This window comes from Phyllostomus hastatus, unplaced genomic scaffold (assembly GCF_019186645.2).
Source record: "Phyllostomus hastatus isolate PE091 unplaced genomic scaffold, TTU_PhHast_1.1 phas_scaffold_755, whole genome shotgun sequence".
Taxonomy (NCBI): Eukaryota; Metazoa; Chordata; class Mammalia; order Chiroptera; family Phyllostomidae; genus Phyllostomus; species Phyllostomus hastatus.
The window spans coordinates 10,499,387-10,523,402 of NW_025334039.1; the positions used below are offsets into that span (position 1 = coordinate 10,499,387).

At 38.6% G+C, this 24,016-nt stretch overlaps 1 protein-coding gene across 1 annotated transcript in view; it reads right to left on the reverse strand.

Moving 5' to 3' along the window:
* The window catches only part of CFAP54 (cilia and flagella associated protein 54), a 250,390-nt gene that overhangs the window by 159,681 nt on the left and 66,693 nt on the right, over positions 1-24,016 (reverse strand). The window contains exons 20-26 of the mRNA XM_045826558.1: positions 20,846-21,022; positions 17,665-17,757; positions 17,228-17,413; positions 9,596-9,732; positions 6,498-6,645; positions 4,738-4,893; positions 219-341 (exon numbers count right to left, since the gene is read on the reverse strand). Of these exons, the coding sequence (XP_045682514.1) occupies positions 219-341; positions 4,738-4,893; positions 6,498-6,645; positions 9,596-9,732; positions 17,228-17,413; positions 17,665-17,757; positions 20,846-21,022 (1,020 nt within the window). The remainder of the gene's footprint in view (positions 1-218; positions 342-4,737; positions 4,894-6,497; positions 6,646-9,595; positions 9,733-17,227; positions 17,414-17,664; positions 17,758-20,845; positions 21,023-24,016) is intronic.

Genomic DNA, 24,016 nt, shown 5'->3' on the forward strand with positions numbered 1-24,016 from the left:
TGAATGAGGTCCCATTAAAAGTCATCTTTTCATTCCTGTACCCCCACTTCCTCAAGATACACCCACCACCCTTTACAACTGACCTGCCCCGGCTACTTTTGATCTGAAATGCTTTCTGGGCGCTATTTCTTAAAGTAATTCCTGTAAAAGTAGCTTGACTTCCTAAATAATTACTGTTCCTAAATTTTATGACACAAGACTAAGAATGAGATAAATACCTTTGTTATGTAGAAGATACAACAAGCTATCATGTGCTGTATGCCTTCAAAATTTGCAGCTTGTTTCTTTGAGTGGATGACATTTGGTAGTCCTTGCAAAACCACTATACACTTTATCAAGATCTAAAAAATAGAAAGATAATGGTTTTGTTGAGAATTATCACCCTTACACACTGCAAACTGTTCTATTCAAATCATGCAAGTTTTAAACCATCAAATTTTATTATTATTAATAATTATCGGTAAGTTGCTTATATAAAGAAGTATACTCTAAAATAAAACTGACATGCTCAATTTTCAAATGAGTCTCTCATCTAAATAACTTGAAAACCTGTGCAGAGAATAAAATAAGTATATGAGTAACTATAAAACAAAGCGTATTTTGTCAAGTGCCATAAAAGATGTAGAAAGCATGTTACATGTATACAAGAAACACCAAGATCACATCCAGGCTTAGGAGGACCTTGGGAAACCACATGGAGAAGGCTGTACCACACTAAATATAAACTGATGCCAGGTACTTGAAATAACAATTTCCTTCCAAATTAAAACCAAACATTCATATCACAGGAAATTAATTAATCTTGGTACTTGCTTCTATTCTCTTTTCTTTATACCATATGACCCTGAATGTGAACAAGAGCTAGACAATTAAGTTTAGCTCTCTATTCTGTTGCATAATTCTAAGTAATATCACCATCAGAAAAGTAGAGTTGAGATTGCATCGATCTATCTTCATTCAGATTATTCCAAAGGACAAATTAATATATGGATTTTGGTCCTTTGAGGGCATATTAATTGCTTCAAGCTACCATTAAAAAACTTGTAAGTTTTTTAATGCTTCTTAAATTCCTTCCACTACCACCCTCTCCCCTCCCATCATACCACAACCCCAAATCATGTAACAACATTAAATTTTGAAGTTTTCTTCTAGCTCAGGTAATTTTATGTGTATGTGTAAATACTTAAATGTACACAGGGCCCTGGCTGGTGTGGCTCAGTGGACTGAGCACCGGCCTGTGGACCAAAATGTTGCTGGTTCAATTCCCAGTCAGGGCACGTGCCTGGGTTGCCAGCTAGGTCCTGAGTCAGGGGCATGAGAGAGGCAACCAATAGCTGTTTCTCTCACACATCATGTTTCTCTCCCTCTCTTTCTCCTTCCTTTCCCCTCTCCAAAAATAAATAAAGAAAATCTTTTAAAAAATGTAGATAGGAGGGTTAATGCTAGGTTGCAAATGGGATTTAAACGCACTTATCTGAACTGTGCATTTCCCCTTCAATCATGTCTAATGAAAAATCCCTCCAAGTCTTTAGGTTTAGTTCCAGTTCATTACTTCTAATGGCTACATAATATTATTTAATGTGGATCAACCATAATTTATTAGCCACTTCCAGAATCTCCATGGTGTACAATTTTAGGGTTGAGGTCTTACAGTCTGGCCATCCTCCTGTTATCGCACTTCTCTTCACCTCTAGTTTTATGGCCACCACCGAGAATGCCACAGTGAGTACCTATACACACAGCTTTCAACAGGAGAGGCACCTGAGGGGCCAGCTCTGAGATGATACCCAGTGAGCATGAGGCACCTCCCTCCAGCGCACCGTGTACATTTTAAGTCAGTGACCAGTATGGGGTCCTATGTCCCCAGCTGGTAGAACAGCCTGGATGGATCCGGGAACCAGGAGGAGAAGCCTGGAGTAGCATCCTACCAACTGATGACTTTATTCTATGAGATAGATTACTAATAGAGGGATTGCTATGTCAGGTGGATGTACTTTTAACTTTGCTAAAATTTTATTCTATGGGATAGATTACTAGTAGAGGGACTGCTGTCAGGTATATTTGCTTTTAATTTTAATTAAAATTAGATTTAGTTTAACTAAAATTAAGATTGTTTTACCAAAATCAAATGCCTATAACAATTCACATTTCCTCCATTAATGGACGAGAATGCCTTTGCCCCACACCCTCACCGGCAATAGGCGTTACAGATCTTTCCGATTCTGCCTGTGTTGTTACTTTGTTCACTTACTGTGCACAAGTGTGAATGAGCATCTGAGCAGAGTCTGGGCATCTTTTCATGAGCCTCTCAGCCACCTGGGTCTGTTTTTCCTATAAACTACCTATTCATATCCTGTGCCCATTTTCCTATTACATTATTGTCCAATAGTAAGACTTCTTGTTACATATATTTATCCTTCATCAGTGTTAGGTATATTTTTCCAAATCCATAAATTTTCTACTACTTTTACTATGATCCCTTTTTTCACACATAGATGGCTGTACACACAGTCAAATATGTTTTATTTTCTTGTTTTTTTTTTCTAAGAGTTATGTTTTGGTTAGAAATGGTTCCCCCAGCCCTGGATTGCACAGGTACCTAATCTCCTGGGATATTTTTGTCAAGTTTTTTGCTTTGTTTTATATTTAAGATCTCAACTTTTTGTAAATGGTACAAATAAGTCCAAACTCTACTTTCTTTCAAATGAATATCTAGGTGTTTCACTGCAGCCTACTAAAAATATCCATTTTCTTTCCACTAAATTCAAATGCCAATTTCTGCCATACATTTCATTCTCATATATATCGGGGCCTATTTCTGGACTCTCTTCTCTGTTCCACTCATCTTCTCCTATTCTAAACAATAAAATTTAATTAGAAATGGCACTCCTAAGGCTTTCTCTCACACCTATAACCCACTCTGAGCTGCAGCTAGAGGCGTCCTGAATCGGTGGGGTCCTACAGGGTGACAGTGGACCATCCTGACTCGACCAGCTGAGCGCCAATCACGGCGGCTATGCCTGATGTGGTAGCTCTGCTGGAGCACATAACAAGGCGGACACCGATATGGCTAATGTTTCCTTTTCCAACCTCTGGGGAAGAAGAACCAGAAGCTCCCATTCACACTGAGCAGATAAGAGCAAACACTAGGAGTCTTGCCCCAGGGCAATGATAACTCTCCCACCCTCTGACATGGTATTTTATAAAAAGATCTGAACTTTCTGGACATTTCTCAAAATAAAACATTAGATCACTATATCAATAACATTATGTTAGACCTAATGAGAAAGAAATGGCAAGTACCCTAAAGACCTTGGTATAATGCATGCCCTCCAGACGGTAGGAAAAAAGCCTTTGGAGATTCAGGGGCCTGACACATTAATAAAATACATATCTGGAACATGCCGACACCCCCCTCCGAAGTTGGTCTGACATCTGGCATCTCTCATCTCTCAAACAGAAAGGACAATGCCAGGTATATGCCTTTGGATTCAGGAGGGAGAATATTTTACATTTGAAAATACTGCTGCAATCCACTGCCAAGTGACATGGGGGCTGCCAACTGGTAGTCTAGATGTTGGAGGCCTGTCTCTTCAGCAGCTGAACTGCCAGATGCCGGGAATTTGGGAGAAGTCATGTCTGTACTCCAGCAGAGCCACTCCAAGGTGAATACTTGTTAAGTTACTTGATCTGTCTGGTGGGTTTCCTCAGTAGTGAATTTTAAATGTTTCTTATTTTGCACAAGTTAAATCTGAGTCAATGAGGAGGATGACAGAAATGATGGCGATGATGATAACGGTCTGCACCATCAGCAGTAAAATCCTCCTCTCATTGCATCCCTGTGGTAGGCAGGACTCTAAGATAACCCTTAAGACCCCACCCCCTGATTCGTAAGCCCTGGACAACCCCTCCCTTCAAGTGTAGGTAGGCCCTGCGAATGTGATGGCACAGCCTCGCCCATGACTATGTTACAGTACGTAAGACTCCCCAGGCCAAGGAGAGGAGACTCTCCTGTTGACTTTGAAGACGCAAAGTGCTGTGTTGGGGCAGGAAATTGCAGTCAGCCTTTAGGGGCCAAAACCTCCTTTTCCACAATCACAAGAACGTCAATTTCTCAACAACCAGGGAGCCTGGAAGAACCCTGAGCCTCAGGTGAGATCGCAGCCCTGGTTTCAGCCTGATAAGGCCCGGAGCGGACCCAGCTTCCCAGCCCACAGACACAGTGACATAGTAAATGGGTGCTGCTTTAAGTCACTAGGTGTGCTGTGCCTTGTGAGGAAGCACCAACAACGAATACAACCCCTTCAGCCAAAGAATCCTCAACTTCTCCATCACTGAGATCAAACATGTTTTCTTGGGTCATCCGGCAATTTTCTCCCCAGAGGATAACTTTAGCAATATGCTTTGAATACATATTGCTGCTTCTAATACTATAAGAACATAAATAGCAAAATGAAATTTAAAAACCTAGAAAAGCAGATGCCAATATTTAAATATGGACAGCAGTGGGGCTGAATATTTTCAGAGAAACAAGTCTCAAGTCCTTACTTATATGTCTGCCTAGACATATCAATTAAATTATTAAAATGTCTTTCAGTTAACTCATAAAATTTTGTAATACTGTTATTTATACTTTATAAGAGATACATTGTTTTTTTTCCTTTTCCAAAATGCATTGTTGAGTTGCCTTTGTAAAGATACCCTTATCTATGGGGAGAGGGGAAGGAGTACTCTCACCTGTACGACAGGTACCAGGACAATATTGTGGTAGATTATAGGAGCAAGGAGGCCATAACATTGAGTCACAGCTTGAAGGGCATAACTGGAATCATTTAGGTAGTTGCTAAGCTCCAATGCCACTAATACTCTCTCACATTCAATTAGTCTGGCAATCTGTAAAGAAACAGGTACTGTTACGCAAATTGAATGTCAGGTGCTTAACTAATGTGTCTCTAAGGAAAACAAAGGTAGGAAATGTGATCCCTGTGGCTTAGCAGCAATATTAATGTTGGTATGAAGAAAAATCTAAATTCAAGTACACCACTAACTCCCAAATAAAGCTACACAAGGATAATATAATCTTAGACTTAAACTTCAGAATTTTGTGTAAAATAATACATATACTGCTAGTAACAGAAATTGGTAAGATAAAAGCTTGGCTATATATTAATGTTAGAGAAAAACAGAGTTGTTATCAAAACATAGATTATAAGAAATAACCACTAAAATATTGCCCCCACTTGATTATCAGAGTCCCATTTCCCTTCTCGATTTGTGAGAAAATAGTAAATTTTCAGTAAAGCAAACTAATCTTCTGTTAGAATTCTCCTATTTAAGTAAAAATGATAGTAATATGTGAAGATAGACACTTGAAAAGAATAAGAATCTTATCTTACTCCTCCTTTACCTTTTCTACCACTGTATTTCAGTGTATATACATACAAGATTATGTATAAAGAAAACCATATGAGTGGCAACCAGATATTTCCATACAGCAAATCATTGCTTAGATGGTACTCTGGCACTCTGGAAGTCACTGACCTGCTTAAGGAGTGCCTTGACCTTCAGACTGAGTGCTGAAAGGAGACACTGAATGCTGTGCAATAGAGGCAGGGCAACGGCTGAGTGCCTCGGCTCTGCAAGACTGTGGACTTGTCAAGGGCAGAGAGTCATGTTTTTTTCACCTTCATATTCACAGAAACTAGCACAAGCTCATATAACAATGTATTGGTTAACTAATGAATAAATGGATGGGGAGGAAAAAGCAACTGCGAAAAAACTAACCAAAAAATGGTAAAAGTCTCCATATATCCAAAGTGAGTAAAGAAGGAAAGAGAGGGAAGAGTAACCTCAACCTGAAATGAAAAACGCTGTAGGACTGTTACTAAAAGCAAGAGCATGATAAGGTGGTAGATGTGCATAGAACAATGCCTGCAAGCACCCTGAGAACCTAGCAACAGGAGCCAAGTTAAATTCCGGCCCCTGCACAGGAATGCAGTATTATAACTAAAAAGAATTTGGTCATTGACATGTGCCACCGTGAAAATACGTCCAAGATATATTACAAAAAATGTTTAAAAGTCAAGATGCGGAACAGCAAATACATCACCATGCCATTTTTGTAAAAATAATAAAAATAGCTAACAAATTTAGCTGTGCATATTGTTAAATTAGAGAAATAATATGAAACAAAAATGTACTATTCTTAAGGGCAACTGGATTATAATGGTTTCATTTTATATATTACACATTTTTAATATCTGAAATGTATGCTACTTTTGTACAGGAAAAGAATAAATGGAAGAACAAAAACAAAACAAACAACCCCCAGGGCGGTGATTTCCACATGGAATTTCAAATAAGCCAGCACAAACATTCCATGGCCCCTCAGTCCATTCGCAACCAGGATTTGCATTCCCCCCAAGCCAATTAATTTCAAACATCAAGAAACAAACGAAGGAAAACTGGCACATTTTTAGTCATTTTAATTCACTTACTTGTTGAGAAGGAAAGATCTCATTGCCTTTGATATTATCACAGAAAAGATTTTCTTCTTTGATTTTAATGTCACTCGTTACAAAAATATTTCTAAGAAAAAGGTACAGGAGAATTGAAGAAGTCTCTGCCAAAATATCCGAATGTAACCTGCAAAAGGAAGTAAATCACATTACAGGTTTGAAAACAAAATGATTTAGCACATGAACTTGCCTTATCTACACAGTGATCCCAAGATAGCAGCAGAAAACTGTGGGACAGCTATTCTCACAGTGTTTAAGTTAAGAACAAACACTATCCTTAACAACACGTGCACAACTAAGAAAATTAAGCTGCTGACATATTATGTCATAGATACATAAAAACAACTCTTGTCAAAGCTTTCTGGTTCTAATATATAAAGTTCTTTTTTATCAATACAATGAAATCACTATAGCTACTCAGACGTTATGAGAACAGGCCCAACAATTAATGAACTTTTCAAAAATGAGGGTACTTATGGCAGAATCAGCCATGGAGAGAGGGGGATAGGAAGAAAGTTTTAGATCATTTCTAATTACCCTTTCTAAGTTGCAGTCAGCAGTGCCGACCAATGGCAACACTGGGAACTATACAGTCTTCCTTCTCTGTTCCCAATATTCCCTTCCTTACCCTTAGCCTTACTTGGTGACAGACCCTCCCTTCTAGGCTTCAGGTTTACCTACTCTCCCTACGCCCTATTCCTATAAAGCAAGAGTCTAACGTCAGTAATTCACACTTGAAGATCATCTGCTCTGCCACCATGTTAAACTCTAAAACTACCTTCGCCGGGAGAATTTTGGTTTTCCCACTCTCCTAGTCCTCATGCTGGCCATCAGAACCCAGACATGCGCAGGACTTCCAGGCTATCACCTCCTCCTGGCTCCACGTCCTTCCCACCCAGCTCAGAATCTGCTAGTCCTTTCCATAGTGGCCTCCCTAGCCCTTTAGATTCTCCACCCCTTATTTTATGCAATAATCAATTTGTCTGACCTCGCACAGATATCCCTGACCATTTTTTCTATCGCGGCCACAATGCTCAATCAACTACTTACTAATGTACTCTCATTCATTCTTCTTTTCATTCAAACTATCATTTTCTGGAAACCTGCTGTATACAAGACACTATTCTAGAACTTGGGATATAAGGACGAATCAAAAGTAGCCCTTAGACACAGGATCTGAACTCTACTACAATTCACGTTGTGTGACAGCAGCTGAGTCATTAGTGCTTCTCAGCAACACTTCCATTTCCCCATGAAGTCACCTTGCTCACTTCACATGTTCTGAACCCGTTCTTCTCCACCCCGTGTGCTCTGTGTGCTCTTCTATCATCCTGGCTCTGCCACAGTGCCTCCATCACCTGCAACTTCTTGTACCCTCCACCTCTCCCTCTCCCCGGCTCCTTTCCCTTCACCCCCCAGAAGTCTCTCCTTAAGCGTGCCCTCCCCCTCAAGCTTCTTCCCACTTTCCTTTCCTCTTTACCGCCAAACCTCACATCCATATCTGCCTGTAACAACTCTCCATTTTCAATTGTTCCTTAGCCAATTGCAAAAGGTTTCTGTCCCATCACAGCACAAAAATGACTCTCTTGAACTAACCAATGGCCTCCTAAATTACCAACTCTAAAAGCCTCTTCTTAGTTTGCATCCTGCCCGACCCCTCTGTAGCATTCTACTAAACAGCTGCTCTACCTGACCTTGCACCAGCATTCAATCCTGCTGGCCAGTCCCTCTGTGGTGATGCTCTTGCTGCCCTTGGCAGTACACTTTCCCATACTTTCACTCCCTGGGCTGCTCCTTTTCAACAGCTTTCCTTGGTCCCATCTCTGTTTCTGTCTCTTAAGTGTAAAGTTACCCAGGGTTCAAACTCCAGCCTTCTATCTGTTCTGCTAAATAAGCCATTCCCTGGGGGATATCACTCATCGTCAAAATTTCCATGATGACCTCAGTGGACAATTTCTAATCTGTATCTGTTGCCTTGACCTCACTCCTAAGATGTCAGCACTAAATATCCAACTACCCACTGGGTATCTCCTATCTACAAAAGCATCCTGCTAGAAAACTAACTCAAACTACGTTCAATCCAAGTCATTATCTTCCTACAAACACATGCCCCACCTGTCATGTTCCCTTAGTAAATGTAATAGGCTTCCCAGTCAGGTGACCCTGGAAATGCCGGCCAACGTTCACTCCTCACTCTCTCTTATCCTCCCGAGTTTCATAAGATATTCCAAGTCCTGTCTCCTCCTCCAAAATGCCTCTTGGATCTATCTCCCAAAGCATCTAACATCCTTGTACATAGCAAATGCTGAGCCTGTATCTTTTAAATTAAGTGTAATTATACCTAAATGTGAATGAGCATTATCAATGCCTTCACTCAACCAGAATTTGCACTTTCAGCTCGCTGTCTTTGATTGAGGAGTGATGGGTTTCATCTTCTCATCAAAGAAATTTCAGACATTACTAAGTAGGTGAAGAGGATTGTTGTTGTTTCTAAACTTAAAGACAGCCAGAAATCACACCAACGCTCATTTCTTAAGCTGCTCCTAAACTTTGTTGTTTCGAGGGGGAAACAATTGGCAGTAAAGCAAAGGATGGCCTGTGGTTTTATATACGGCTTCTACTGGTCTGTTTGAAGTTGCTGATGGTCTAATCCTGGAAGCTTCCTCAAGGCAAGGAAAGCCTGTTTACCCTAATAGTCTACCTACCCATCAGACCCTAACCTTAACCTGAACCTGACCTTTTCTGTTACAAACATTCCCAATGATATTTGTGTTTTATAGTATAACTGACATTACCTTGGCTAGTGTTTGGTATTTTTTTATAACTCTCATTAACTTATATTCAGAATGCACCCATATGCCGGTAGTGGGTTTTGGGTTTTTTTTTCTGATTCTAGCAAAGAAGTTTCTAACAAGGGCTCAAGACCCTGAAATGTTCATGCTTATTAAAAACTGATTGAAAACAGTTTTATATGGACTATCTTAACATGAAATTGAAAATAAATTAACTCTAGGTTTCACTCCCAACACTTAATTTCAAAAAGGAAATTAATATTTTAAGTGAATATTTCTAATTACCTTCTCTGTGTAATAGTCATTATATTGCTTAAACAAATAACACGTTGTTCATTGTGAGGTGGTGAAGCAACAAAATAATCCCAGACCGGCGAGAACACTTTCTTAGCCAACTCATAGTCACCAATCTGATAGGCAACCTACAACAGAAAGCACATTATCTTATGCAATATTTTTATTTGTGAAATGTACATTTGAAACAAGAATTCTGAGAAGGTCCTATCATATACTAATTCCACATAGTTATTCACATTTGCTACTCTGTTCTCCAGTGCCGCAGTAAGGTAATGACAGCCACTGGCAAGGGAGACAGACACATTTTGAAATCTCTTTTATTTCTAAATTGCATGGAAATTTGAAACTCTGTAAGGATGTTTCAAATTCTCATAAGCAAAACAAAGATCACATCTGAGCCAAATTAATTTCATTTTCATCTATCTCGGCAGTGCACTCCATTTATTATAGACACTGTTATAATGAACAATCTGTTCCAAGAGAAACAATCAGATTTCCCAAACCCAAAATATGAAATCTACTTCATTCTCTTCTGGTCCTGACTGGCACTTCCGGGGCTTTTGTGCAACAAAGGGCTCACAGCTGAAAAGGGTGAGGAACAAAGCAGACACGCTTCCAAGAAGCCGTGATATATTTTAATTTCAACACATTCCACATTAGGCAAAATAACTGATTTTACTGGTAAAACTTAGAAGCTCCATAGGAAAAAAAAATCAGCATATCTATTTCTTTTGGTAGAATACATTTCTTTAAAGGTATTCCTAAAAATTACTCTATTTTTATATGGATACAAGGTATATGCTGCTCCAAACCCTTCATGGCAGCAGGTAAAACATAAAGAATAAATAAATTCATTGAATTAACTATGTAGATGACATGTTGCTAGATTACATTCCACTCAAGGGAATAATTTACAGAGCCAGAACTTTTCAATCTGCCAGGTCAGCACTCAAAATCAACCAGCCAGTCAACTTTGATGAAGTTTCTACTGTGTGCTAAGTACAGTGAAAATAGATTCTTAAAGCTTACAATGATCTCATATTCCAATGAAACTGTAATCAAGTTACAGATATAAAACACATTAAATCACAGAAAAACTACAAAGAATAATGTAATAATTGTGGCGGCTTAGAAATGAAGAAATAAAGACTTCAGGAAGGCAGGGCTTCAGTCGAACCCTAGGAAGAGATGAGATTCAGAGGGCCACGGTTTAGACAGAATCTGAGTAAGATCCAGCAGTAAACATCCCTCCAGCACAGTTAGGAGAGACTGGAAAGGCAGGTCAGTGTTTGGAGAGAAGCAGGCAATGTGACTGGACACATAGAGGGCGACATGACTTCAGAAGGTCCTGAAAGTCGGGTAGACATATTAAAACATGTCCAGTACAAAACTAAGCACTTTATGTGCAATCTCGTATTGACCCCTCGTTACAGCTCTATTAAGTAAGTTCTTTTACCACCCTCGCTTTTCAGATGAGAACACCGGGGCATCGAGAAGTTAAATAATTTGAACAGAGCCTGACTCTCAGTAACAAGAGTGGAGCCAAAACTTGGAGTGGAAACTGGGTCACTTTTCTGGGCTGCATTGATCAAATAAAGAAGTGGACTAAGTGGTCACTCAAACGGCGTCTAATTCTAAGATTTCCGTGGGAAAAAATAATAGACGATATATAATGGGGTTGGTGAAACTGTAATTGAATGTTCTTTCCTTTTAAAGACAATCTATATTCTTTTGAAAAATAACATTATTTACCCAATTAGTGAACACTGTGAAACAAGAAACAACACCTTGATAAAACTACGCTTTATAAAATCATGACTTTTTGTGGGTTAACAGAGGAGTGCCAGGTATGTGTTCAAAGGTAGGTGACTGGTAGTGATGTGCAGCACGGATTTTAGATGGGATGATGTTAAAATGAGAAAGAAGCACTGAAGACTAATGCAATAATGAGGTATGGTAGAAACTTCAATACCCGGCCTCTACACTCCTGATTTTTCTGCAAGGCCACATTCCCTCCCAGTTACCTATGCAAGCTCCTCCTCTTTTCCCAAATCTGTTTACATTGGCACGCTACAGAGTTCGGTCCTTGGACCTCTCCTCTTCTACACAGAAGTAAGCGTACACTTACTTCCTTGGTGATATCACTCAGCCCCAAGGCTTTGTCACATGACTCCGCGCAACTCCCTCTCCTGCCCAGACCTCTGTCTCTCCCAAACTCTAGATTCATACATCTAACTAACTACTCAACAATTCTCTCTGAATATCCAGTAAATCTCATATGTAATAAGTATCCAACAATACGTAACATCTTATCTCAACAGGCCCAAAACTGAATTTCCGATCTTCCCCTGCCCAGATCTACGCCTCCCACAGCCTTCTGCAACTCAGTAGATGTCAACTCTATCCTTCCAGTTTGCCAGCTAAATATCTTAGAGTCATCTTGTACTTCTCTCTTTACCTTAGTTCCATCAGGAATTCTTGTTAACGCCTCCCTTGAGACATATCCAGAATCTGGATACCACTTCTCACCACATCACCTTCTATCACTCTCACCAGGCCACCTTTATCTCTCTGAATCATAGCAACAGAGAGACCTCCCTGCTTCCACCCTCACACCCGTATGGTCCACTTCCAACACAGCAGTCAGGGTGAGCCTTTAAAAAGGTACCACATTATATCATGCTACTACTCAAAACTCTCCATTTCACTCAAGGTAAAAGCCACAGTTCTTACAATGGCCTAGAAGTCTTTTCAGGATCTGCTCCCCGACCCACCCACTCAGCCTCACTTCTCTGATCAATCCTTTACTCCCCACGGGTCCCTGGGCTCTAGCCAGACCGGCCTCCTTTATATTTATAAAACATACCAGGTGCACTTCTGAAAAGCTGAGGGCTTTTGCTCTAGCTCCTTCTGCAGAACGCTCTTCCTCCAAGAGCCTTTCCCTCACCTCCTTCAAGTCTCTGCTCAAATCTTGCCTTCTCGGTGAGGTCATCCCTGAGCACTCTGTCTAACACAGCGATCAACCCTCCATTCCCCGACTTCAGGTTTCCAGTACCTTTTACCATATTCTTTATTTCCATAGAGCTCATCTTCCAACACACTAGATAATTCATTTATTTACTATGTTCATTGTTTATTAGCTATCTCCCACCATGGCATTTTGTTCACTTCGCTTAGAACAGTGGTTCTCAAAGTATGGTTCAGTGACCATCAGTATCAGCCTCTCCTAGGAACTTGTTAGAAATGCAAAACTTCAGCCCCACCCCCCAGACGAGGGAGTCACTCTGGTGGCAGCACCCAGCAAGATCTATTCAACTAGGACTCCAGAGCACTGTGATGTACACTCAAGTTTGACATCACTAGCCTAGAGCAATGCCTAGTGCAGAGTAAGCACTCGATCATAATGTGTTAAGTGAATTAAATAATGTGTTGAGTGCATCTTTTCCTAATCATTTCCTCTACCCACAGAAGAGGACACCCAGAGGTTGGACTGTGCTATGACTTAGTTGACTGGCCCCGGGTGAGTGCCTGACCTAACCTGAATGCTTTACAGCCCCTGCTTCAAAGCAAGATGGACCCCCCACCTTTAGCTGTTTGGTTTTGACGTCAAGGCTCACGACCTGGACACACTTACACAATTTGAGAAAAAGTTTATTACTCACACAAGAGACTTCTAGGGAGAGTTTGGCAGGCACAAGCAGGTCTGGACTGGCTTGGACAAAGCAAAAGGAATGGGTCGGGCCTTGATTAGTGGCCAGGGAGTAGGAATTAGGCAAGCTCCTGCCAGCTGGGAGGTTTCAATTTCCTGCTGGCACCAAAGACAAAGTAAGCCCATAGACCTCCCTGTCAGCCTGCTGAAAATTGTGTCCAAAGGAAAAAAGAAGGGTGAGGTTTAAAACCAAGTCAGTGGGCAAACATCAAAAGTGAGGTCAGACTCTCTATTACACTAGGCAGGCCTATCACAGTCTCTTTCCCAGGAATTTGGAATCAACATTAGGAGCCAGCAAGCTGGCCTCTGTTTATAGATGAAATTGAGGCATCTATAAAAATTCAGGAGCTGCCACTTTTCTTCCGAAGATAGAGAGGCAAAGAGACTCGGTCTTTGCAGGAAGGAGGAGAAAGCAGCTACATAAAGAGAACCAGAGGAATGAGACCTAGAGCTGCTCGAGCTCGGCAGCCTTCTCAGGGTGCATGCCCCGCAGGCCAGGCTGCTTCCCTTACTTGCAAAGTCTTAACTGAGGCCGTAAGTCAAAATTATCTAAACAGGGGTTATTGTTGTGGCAATGAGATTAGTTTAAAGAGAGAGAGAGAGAGAGAGTTCAAAAGAAGAAGAGATGACATCTAGCATAGAACCTGGCCAAAAAAAAAAAGACATTGACTAAATAATTCATTAATAAACGGATGAGTAGAGAGAGTAGTAATATTTAGAGGATGAGATGGAAAAGAAGAGTTGAAACTTCCTAAAGAGCTTTAAAAATGGGGATGACTTTCTTACCTGGTAGCTTTTTCTTTTATTATTTGAATGGTCATAGGCAAAAGGTAAACATCTACTAATCAATAAATTTCAGTGAATTCACATATGAAGTGGAAAAAAATGTATGAACTTTATTTCCCTTTCTCCTGCCACCATTGTGACTGCTGACAAAGCATTCATGTGCCAACACCAAATTCTACTGTCAATGCTGCTCATCAAGGCCTGCTGAACCACCCCAAACCCGGGCAGAGAAGACATGGGAGGCGTGTAGGCCCTAGAAGAGCTGGGCACACGTTAGATGTCGAACACACGACTTCCTGGGACCCCGGACAGGGCAACAGAAAGGCATGAGCTGGCTCAAGTGTCAGGCTTGCCACCTGCTACCCAAGTGACCTCGGGTAAATTACTTGCCCTCCCTGAGATACCTTTTCTGGAATTAACTGGAACTGGCAGAGGAAGAATTAAATTAATCTCTGTCTCCTCAACTATAAAATGAAAGTGATAATACTCCCCTCACAGAGTTATTGTAATAAAGGGAATGATGAATTTTTAAATACCTGTCACACAATAGTTTTTTAATAAACGATAGTCCCCATTTATTTTTCTCAGCCAGCCACTGTGTCCACTCGCTACTTGATTTAATGGTTCAATAATCCAGCAGTAATATGGCACTTTGTCATATAGCCATTTCACAGATAGGGAAACGGAGACCAAGCAATTTGCCTAAAGTTCGGCTCACAGATATCTAATTTTCTGCATTTTGTATCATGTTATCTAGACATTCCCAGCTTAAAGGAGAAGAATAAAAAGGTAAAGATAAAAGAGGGGGAAACTGAAAAGTGTCCACAGAAAATATAGCATTCATAAAGGTTTCTCAAGAAACTGTCCAGATTGGCTAAATACTACAGTAAGGGAAAACCTCGTAAAGATTCTCCTGAATTTATTGATACTTAAAGATTAATATTGAACACAATACAACCTGAAATCCTAAGCCAAGTTAATAATAGACATTCAGTAAAATATCTCCATATCTTACTATAAGAATATTAATAATATTTTTTAAAGAACAGAATTATCCTGAAACTAAAAACTAACCACTCTCATAAAGACAGATTATAATTCCCAAGAGAAAGGTATATTTAAACTATTATAAATTAAGGAGATTTACAAAGTGAGAAAATTTTGCTTTGGCCATTTAACATTATGAGACAGAATGCTCATAAACTGTCAGAAATGAACTGCAGTACTGCAAATAGAGTATCAATAAAGACACACAGGTCATTACTTTATGACACTTCTCATTATCCCAGCAGTATAGCTGGGACTTAGTTTTATTAACTTTCAATGAAAGTTCTGCCAAATGAAACCCAAGAGTCAAACCACTCCCTGGAGAAAAATTAGGCCTTGATGAAATATTCTGTTCCTCACTCTAAAATAACTCTATCATTACAAATTAGAGAGTATAGTAGATTCCAAAGAAATCAAAACACCAGAAAACCATGAGCCAATATGACATGCTAAACCAATGCTAGACAAATCCTAGCAATTCTCTCAATTTAATTTCCTTTGAAAAATATGATAATATAAAAAGCCACTAAAATCTTAGCTTATAATACCAATCAACTATTAAGAGGAAAAATAGCATAATAAAAACATATTAAAATTTAGAAGAGCCATCAGCTCTGCAGTCAATAATAGGCTTAAAATTAGATGCTTGAGACTTAGGTCAATGAGTCACTCTTCCTAGCATCCTATTCACTGGTGACAATTTTTAAGTCAGGAAATTATTTCAGCAGTAATGTTAGTTGATGAGTATATCCACCACTAAAAACAATAATAATATTTATTAAGTGCCTATTTTGTGACAAGTGGGATGGTTAAACATTTGACATGAATAAATCCACTTAATATTCATAATAACTCTGGGAGGTATCTACCATTATTATTCCAATTTCACAGATGAGATCTTATTTGTCCAGTATCACATGGCTAGTGTGAGAAGTTTGTATTTATTTATTTTTTAATTAACTTTTATTTATTTCTTTAAGATTTTATTTATTTATTTTTAAAGAGAAAGTAATGGAGGGAAAAAGAGAGGGAGAGAGCTATCAATATGTGGTTGCCTCTCACACCCCCTACTGGGGACCTGGCCCACAACCCAGGCATGTGCCCTGACTGGGAATCGAACCAGCGACCCTGTGGTTCGCAGGCTGGTGCTCAATCCACTGAGCTATACCAGCCAGAGCTAGGAGCTTGTATTTAAACTCAGGTTTGTCTGTCCCTATTAACCCAGAAATTTTACTTCTATAAATTTATCCTAAGAAAGTAATCATGAATGCAATCAATAATTTATATTAAAAAATGTGCATCACAGCTTTGTTTGTAATAGCAAAGGACTGGAAAGCAAATACATTTGTCCAACAATGAAGAAATACTAAATAAACCATGATCTAAGTTAGATAATACCATGTAGTTGTTAAAAATTATGTTTTAAAAGAATAATTCAATGGAATGGAAGAGTGTCAGTTACATATTAAATGAAAATATCAGAATATAAAGGAATATGTACACTATGAATAAAATTACACATATATATATTCATACACAGATGTGTATACATGCATGTATACACACACACACACACAAGACAGGATTTCTCTGGATCTCTCAACATTGGCACTATTATTTTGGACTGGATAATTCTTTGTCTGGGGGTCCTTCGCTGTTCTTTGCAGCATAGGATGCTTATCATCACCCCTGGCCTCTACCCTCTAGATAGTGACAACCTAAATGTCCCCTGGCAGCCCAAAGTGCCCCGAGTTAAGAATTGCTTCTCTGAATGACAACATAACAGATAACATTCATGTTTTTCTTTGTGCATTTCAGTATTTTACAAAATTTCTAAAATTACTGTGTGTTAACATTTATAATCTGGATTTATAATCCAGAAAAAACTGTTACTATAAAAAGCAAACTCACTAAAAAAGAATGATTCCTATTTTATGAGACTGAATGGCAATAATGGAAAACACGTATTACAGGAGCTTTAGAATATCTGATGTGATTTTTTTTCCATCAGAAATTACTTAGTAACTGCTCAATGGAAAAACATATAAAGCAAGACAGTCAGCAGAAATCTCTTCTACCTGCGTCAGGAGCATGCGAGTGGTGACAGCAGAAAGAGGCGAGTACACGAGAATGGGCTTAGTTGTCTCTCCGACAGCATCGCCAACGAGCTTCCCGTTAGAAGAATAAGCGGCGACCGCAAAGACGTATTTTTCATTGGTTTCTAAACCTTTCACTTCAAAAATGCTTTTACCATCAGCTGGTATCTATTAACAAAAACATAGTTCAAGTAATGTGTGAAAGTTAAAGGAATATGATTTTCAGTATATAATTAAGTGAACTTTATATGTAAAAAAAAACCCTCTTTCATTTACTGTTGAATTTTACTCAGGTTCAATTTGAAATTAGAGAAGTTCATTGAAAGGATGACATTATATGGGGAAAATATTGTCAGTAAATGAGATTTTTTGGGGGGTAAGATTTCCTGACATTTGGACGTTTTTGTAAGTTGACATACCGCCTCTCCTGAGCTTGGGAGATGGTTATTGTTGAGTCTTACTTTTCCATAGCTTCCTTCTGCTTTGCAACCCAGAATGCAGTACCACGACACCTGCCAGGGAGAGAGACGAGCCAGGCATCTGTAGTCTGTTCCACAAGCCATTCAATCCCCTTAACCACGAGGTGGCAAAGAAATACTTTCCTAAATAAAAATGCAACTATGTATGTTTTTAAAGATGATATCTAAGTTTACAAAAGTACTTAGGCTTGATCATTTTTAAAGAAGGCGACTACGGGGTTGTTTTCCTGGGACTAACAAGACTGAAACGTTATTCATTATTAATCATTTTTAACTACCACTAACTGAGAAGTCCCCATGGGCTGAGATTTGTTAGGAAATTTACATATACTTTCTCATTCACAACATCCCTATAAGATGGGGTTACTACTGTCACTTTGCTTTACAGGAAATGGAGATACAAAGATGTTTAATAATTCGCCCGCGGTCAGATAGTGGCAGAGAGTGACTCCCGAGATGACTTAATCTTGATGGGAGAAAAGATCCAACACTGAAATGATTTTCATATTTTATTTAATAATAGATGACAAAAAAAGTAAATGGAAAAAGCAGCAAGATACTAAATCGTAGTATTTAAGATAAAATATTAAAATTCATGTGAAAAAGCCTGAAAGAAAATGTGGTAGATTTGGGGTAATAAAACGGTAAGAATATGGGTAGAATTTTTCTTTCATTTATATATTTTCTAAAACATGACATCCTTTCAATAATTTTTAAATATAGACAGAAACTAAAAGCAAAATGCATACTGTAGTAAAACAACCAGACTTAAACTTGATTAAATGCTTAGTCAATGGTCCTTTAGCCAAGCTGTCAAAATAATGTCAATTCCTTATGGTAATGAACGAATCTCACTCTAAGAAAAGGGAGCAAGGATACCGAGGGGCCAGCATTATTAGCAGCCATACTGTCCAGGGGTTAGGGGCAGAGGAGCTGTCATCACGGTATCACTCCCTTTCCCATAAATGCCACTGCACAGCATTTCAACTCCTACAGTACATGGGATGCTGGATGAAAAGGGAAATACAATTGTCTAGAAGAAGCTGTAAGAAGGACTCTTACAGTGTAGCCTGCTATCTCCTCTTCTGGGTCCACAAAAAAATTCTAATTATGTCTTGTACAAGTAGTTCCCAACTCTGACTATGCAGGAGAATCACTTGTAAAGATACCCTTTGTACATAATCAACCGTTTAAAAAATTACATATACCCAAGTCTGTCTAGCCTCAGTGAATAAGAATTTCTGGTGCAGGTGGCCAAAACTTTGTGCTTCCAAAACAAGTCCTCGTGTGATTAAGGAGCACTATGCAAAGGCAGAACTCTAAGGACAGAGAGAACACTGAAGAAACTTGGATGCTGTAGAAAAGGGGGGGATGAGATAAATCTCACAAAAAAATTAGAAACTAACTTTCCTTGACCTCCCATGCAAAAAAGAGTACCCTTTACCATAGGGTGGCAGGGTCGGGGGTATGGGGGAGAAAGACTATGTTTCTGACTTAGACCATTGCTCTAAGTTAAGCTCTATTTATCAACAGGAATTTAAAGGGTAAAACTCCCTCTAAAAGCATATTTACAAGCAGGTCTTATATTTTGTTCCACAGATGAAAATATCTTAGTCTGTGTAATTGTAAGCAGCAATGTGTGATTAGAATCTACATAACAGTAATGGCACCATAAACAAATCACCACTGACTTTAGAAATAAAAGTTTATAAATAACATCAATACTTTCAACTATTAAAACAGGTTTTAATGAAATGAATACCTTAACAGTGATTTTGATAAAACAAAAGATGGCTGAATCTTCAACCCAGAAAATGTGTTTAAGCCCACAGCGCCATCTAGTGCTGATCAGTAGGTAACAGCAGGTAATAATTTCCTGGGGCGTACAACTCTAATGTATCACGTATGTACACTCAACATAAAGTGCTAGGTGACGAGTTCAACGACTACAAGTAAAATATGGGACTCATGTCTTCCTATTTCTAAGCATTATGAAGTGAAGTAAAATACAGTAGTCACTAATTTGAGAGTAACCAGAGGTGAGGGAGAAGAGTGATAATGGGGGAAAAGAGGGGAAGGGCCACCAAGGAACATGGATAAAGGACACATGGACAAAGCCAAAGGGGGCAGGTTCGAGGGCGGAAGGCAGGGGGCCATGGTGGGGTGAAAATAGAGACAACTGTACTTGAACAACAATAAAAAAGTGAAATACATAAAAAATAAGATTTTGGTTAAATAAACCAAAACATTTGTAAAACAACAACAAAAAGGTTTTAGTAAATTGTCCAGTCTTAGTTCTATGCTACCTTTCCAGAATCTGCGACCCCTATTCTCTAAACAGACTGAAAAAGCTGGGAGCTGCAGAACAGCCACAAAGACGCAGGCTGCAGCAGGAGAGTACAGTCAACATTGTCGTGGTAACGGGGTGCGGGGTGGGGGGGTGGCGGGCCAAGTGGGTTCCTGGGGCAGTGTGAGAACTTTTCTGTAGAGTGCTCGAAGCCAGCCACTTGGCTGTACATCTGAAACTAGTGTGGAATATACAATGGAAACTGTATTTTTAAAAAAATAATAACAAAGAGCATGTTGCTGATCATCCAAAAGAGGAAAAGGTCATGTTTCAAATATAAATTAGGTGGAACCAAATGCTTGTGAGGAAACTAGCATGGCTAAAACTGTTTGCTTGCATTATTTGTTTGCATTAGAAGAACCTCCATTTACTTGGAAGAACTTTGGAAAGTACCTCTAAGTTCACCATCCCCACATTCCCTCATCTCCATCATTGGCTCTGAGAGTAACTTCTATCCTCTTTCAGCATCAGACTAGAATGTCAGCATATGACTATGTCATGGAGACAGAGACATTTGGAAATGCTTTGCTATTGTTTCTCTTTACTATACATTTGGGCATAGTAGGACTGTCTGGAGCATAAAGGGAAATAGCATAAAAATAAAAGACCGTGAAGGTAAACACAGTTAAAACATCAGAATGCTAATCCCAGTGTTCAGTGCTTATAAATAAGACTAGTCAAGCCCTAACTAAAAGCAATACAAGTGTCAATCATTATAGTCATAAAAGTTCTTAGGTTGCTTTGCCTGAGGTGAGGCCATAATGGACAACGTACCTTAACGTCTGAAACAAAGGGAGCAGGTTTCAGTGTCACAGAACAGTACGTTCGGGACAGCAGGATAGGTGACGGAGGGATTCGGCTATTCTTTCTTTTGGAACTTTCCACATTTTTCTGATATGAATATAAGGTATTTTGTTCTACTTCACTCTTCTCTATTAAAGAATATGCTTCCTATAATAAAATGTGAAAACAGAAAAAATGCATTTCGAGAGCTTTAATTTCATTTGTACTTGCAGAGATGTTAAACATTATCTTGCTATGCATAGTTCACTGAGCCTCAGTGGTATACATATTTCAAGCACAGAATGATTTTGCAGAAGTAGAAAACATAGCTACTATATAAGGCTAAGTAACAAAATAGTTATTAAATATGGCAATATTGTCATATTTATGTCTAATATGTTTATCATTACCATATATTAATATCAGACATTTCACTTTTGAATCAAACCCCCTGAATATCTACCATCATATTTCATTGTCCCTAAAAAGTTTATAACACAATCATCTACATCTATGCCAATGAACTGTATACCTACTCTTTTTTTAAAGTATTTTATTCATTTGTTTTTAGAGAGAGAGGAAGGGACGGAGAAAGAGAGGGAGAAAAATATCAATGTATGGTTGCCTCTTACACACCCCCAATGGGGGACCTGGCCTGCAACCCAGGCATGTGCCCTGACTGGGAATTGAACCTGAGACCCTTTAGTTCTCAGGCCGGCACCCAATCCACTGAGCTATGTCAGCCAGGGCTGTATATCTACTCTTAATGCAACTTGAAATGTAGCTCTCAAGCAATGACACTATTGGTACATGTGGTTTACAAAAAGGATATTATTGAGAGTTTCTTCCTCTCAGCAGGAAGAAATAAAACAAGTAAAAACGCTTACTTTGTAAGCCTGAAGGAAAGGCAATCAGTGTTTTAAAGGGCTACACACAGAGTGATAACACATAAAACAAACCAAAAAAAGGAAACATAAGAATTGGAAGATATAAATAATATTTCAAAGACTAAATTTATCAGCAATAATACACATAAATGGGTTAAACTCAGCAAAGACATTAATTGCGCTCCAAAGCAAAACCACTTATAAACATTAAAATTCAGTGGATGACAGGGAAGGAACAGCCTTTCCCACAGAGAGTGCTGGAACAATTAGACATCTACATGCCAAAGAATAAAGTTGGACCCTACATCACACCACATACAAACATCAACTCAAAATGAAGTATACATCCAAGTGGGAGAGTTAAAATAATAAAACTCTTAGAAGAAAAATAGGAGTAAATCTTCATGCCCTGGGGTTAGGCAATGGTTTTTAGATATGCCACCCAAAACATACAGACAAAAGAAAAAGTTAACAAACTGAACTTCAGCAAAGTCAAAAGCTTCAAATCATATACCATCAGAAAATTGAAGTCAGTTGACAGAATGAAAGAAAATATTTACAAATACTATATCTGATAAGAGACTTGCATTCAGAATATATAGAGAACTGTTACACATCAATGATAAAAAGACAATCTCACTAAAAAATGGACAAAAGGTTTGAACTGGTATTTCTCCAAAGAAGATACACAAATGGCCAATAAGCACATGAAAAGATCAACAACGTCATCGATCATCAACAATGAAAATACAAAATCAGCAGACTCAAGAAGCAGAAAACTTGAACACAGGAGTAATGATGGAAGAAATTAGAAAATACACACCAAAAAATACTTCCCACAAAAGTATCAGGCTCAACTGACTTCATTTAAAAATATTTCAAATATCAAGAAACTAATAATTCCTATGCCATTTTTAAAATTTCTAAGTCAGAGATAGCTTCTCAAATAATTGTATAAATTTATTATAACTTCGATAAAATCTGAAATATGGCTGCACTTAAAAATGCAGAGCAATCTTCTTACAATATCATGAAGATATAGAAAATACGAACTGACCAACAGCAAGTAAGGAGATGATCAGTAATCAAAAATCTCCCAAAAAGAAAAACACAGGACCTGATGGTTTCACTGGTGAATTCTACCAAAAATTTAAAGAATAAGTAATGCCAATCCTTCTCAAACTTTTCCAAAAACTTGAAGGAAAGAGGACACTTCCAAACTGATTTTAGGAGGTCAGCATTACCCTGATACCAAAGTCAGAAAAGAACATTACAGGGAAACTACAGACCAATGTTCCTGATGAATATACATGCAAAAATTCTTCAGAAAAGATTAGCAGACCAAACTGAATAATATATGAAAAAGATCACACACAATGATCAAACAGGATGTATTCCTGGATGCAAGGATGGTTAAACATAAATGTGATGCAAATCAATAAATGCAATACACCACATTAACAAAATAAAAAATAAAAATAATACAGCTCCAATTTCAGTAGAGCCCAACAAAAATTTGACAAAATTAAACATCTTTTTACAATAAAAAGCTCTGAACAAATAGCATACAAAAGAACATACTTCAACATAATGAAGGCCATATCTGAAATCCACAGCTAACATCGTACTCAATGTCAAAAGGCTGAAAGTGTTTCCTCGAAGATCAGGGACAAGACAAGGGAACCCACTCTTACTGCTCCTATTCAACATGGTGCTGGATAGGATAGCCAGAGCAATCAGAAAATCAAATGAAATAAAAGGCACTCAAATAGGAAAGGAAGAAGTAAATTCGGGAATGGGGAGGTCTTGGTCACAGGATACAAACTTTCAGTGGTAGGATGAGTAAGTTCTGAAGATCTAACGTACAGAATGGTGGCTACAGTTAATAATACTGTATTGAATACTTGAAATTTGCCAATAGAGATCTTAAGCATTCTCACCGAAAAAAAATTAAGTAACCATGTGAGGTAATAAATATGTTCATCAACTTGATTGTGTAATCATTTCACAATGTATACCTGTATCAAATAAGTATGTTGTACATTCTAAATATATTACGATTTTGTCTATTATACCTCAGTAAAGCTGGGGGTGAGGGCTGAAACTCTATAAACTCAGAAAGTTCTTTCTTTAAGCATGAGAAAAAATATTAATTTCAGCCAACAGACAAATAGCACACAGGAGGAGACAGAATGCTGCGCTATTCCTTTTTATGCTGAAAGTTCTAGCAAATTTAATACAAAGAAGAAAATCCTGAAAATGAGAAGACAGATGT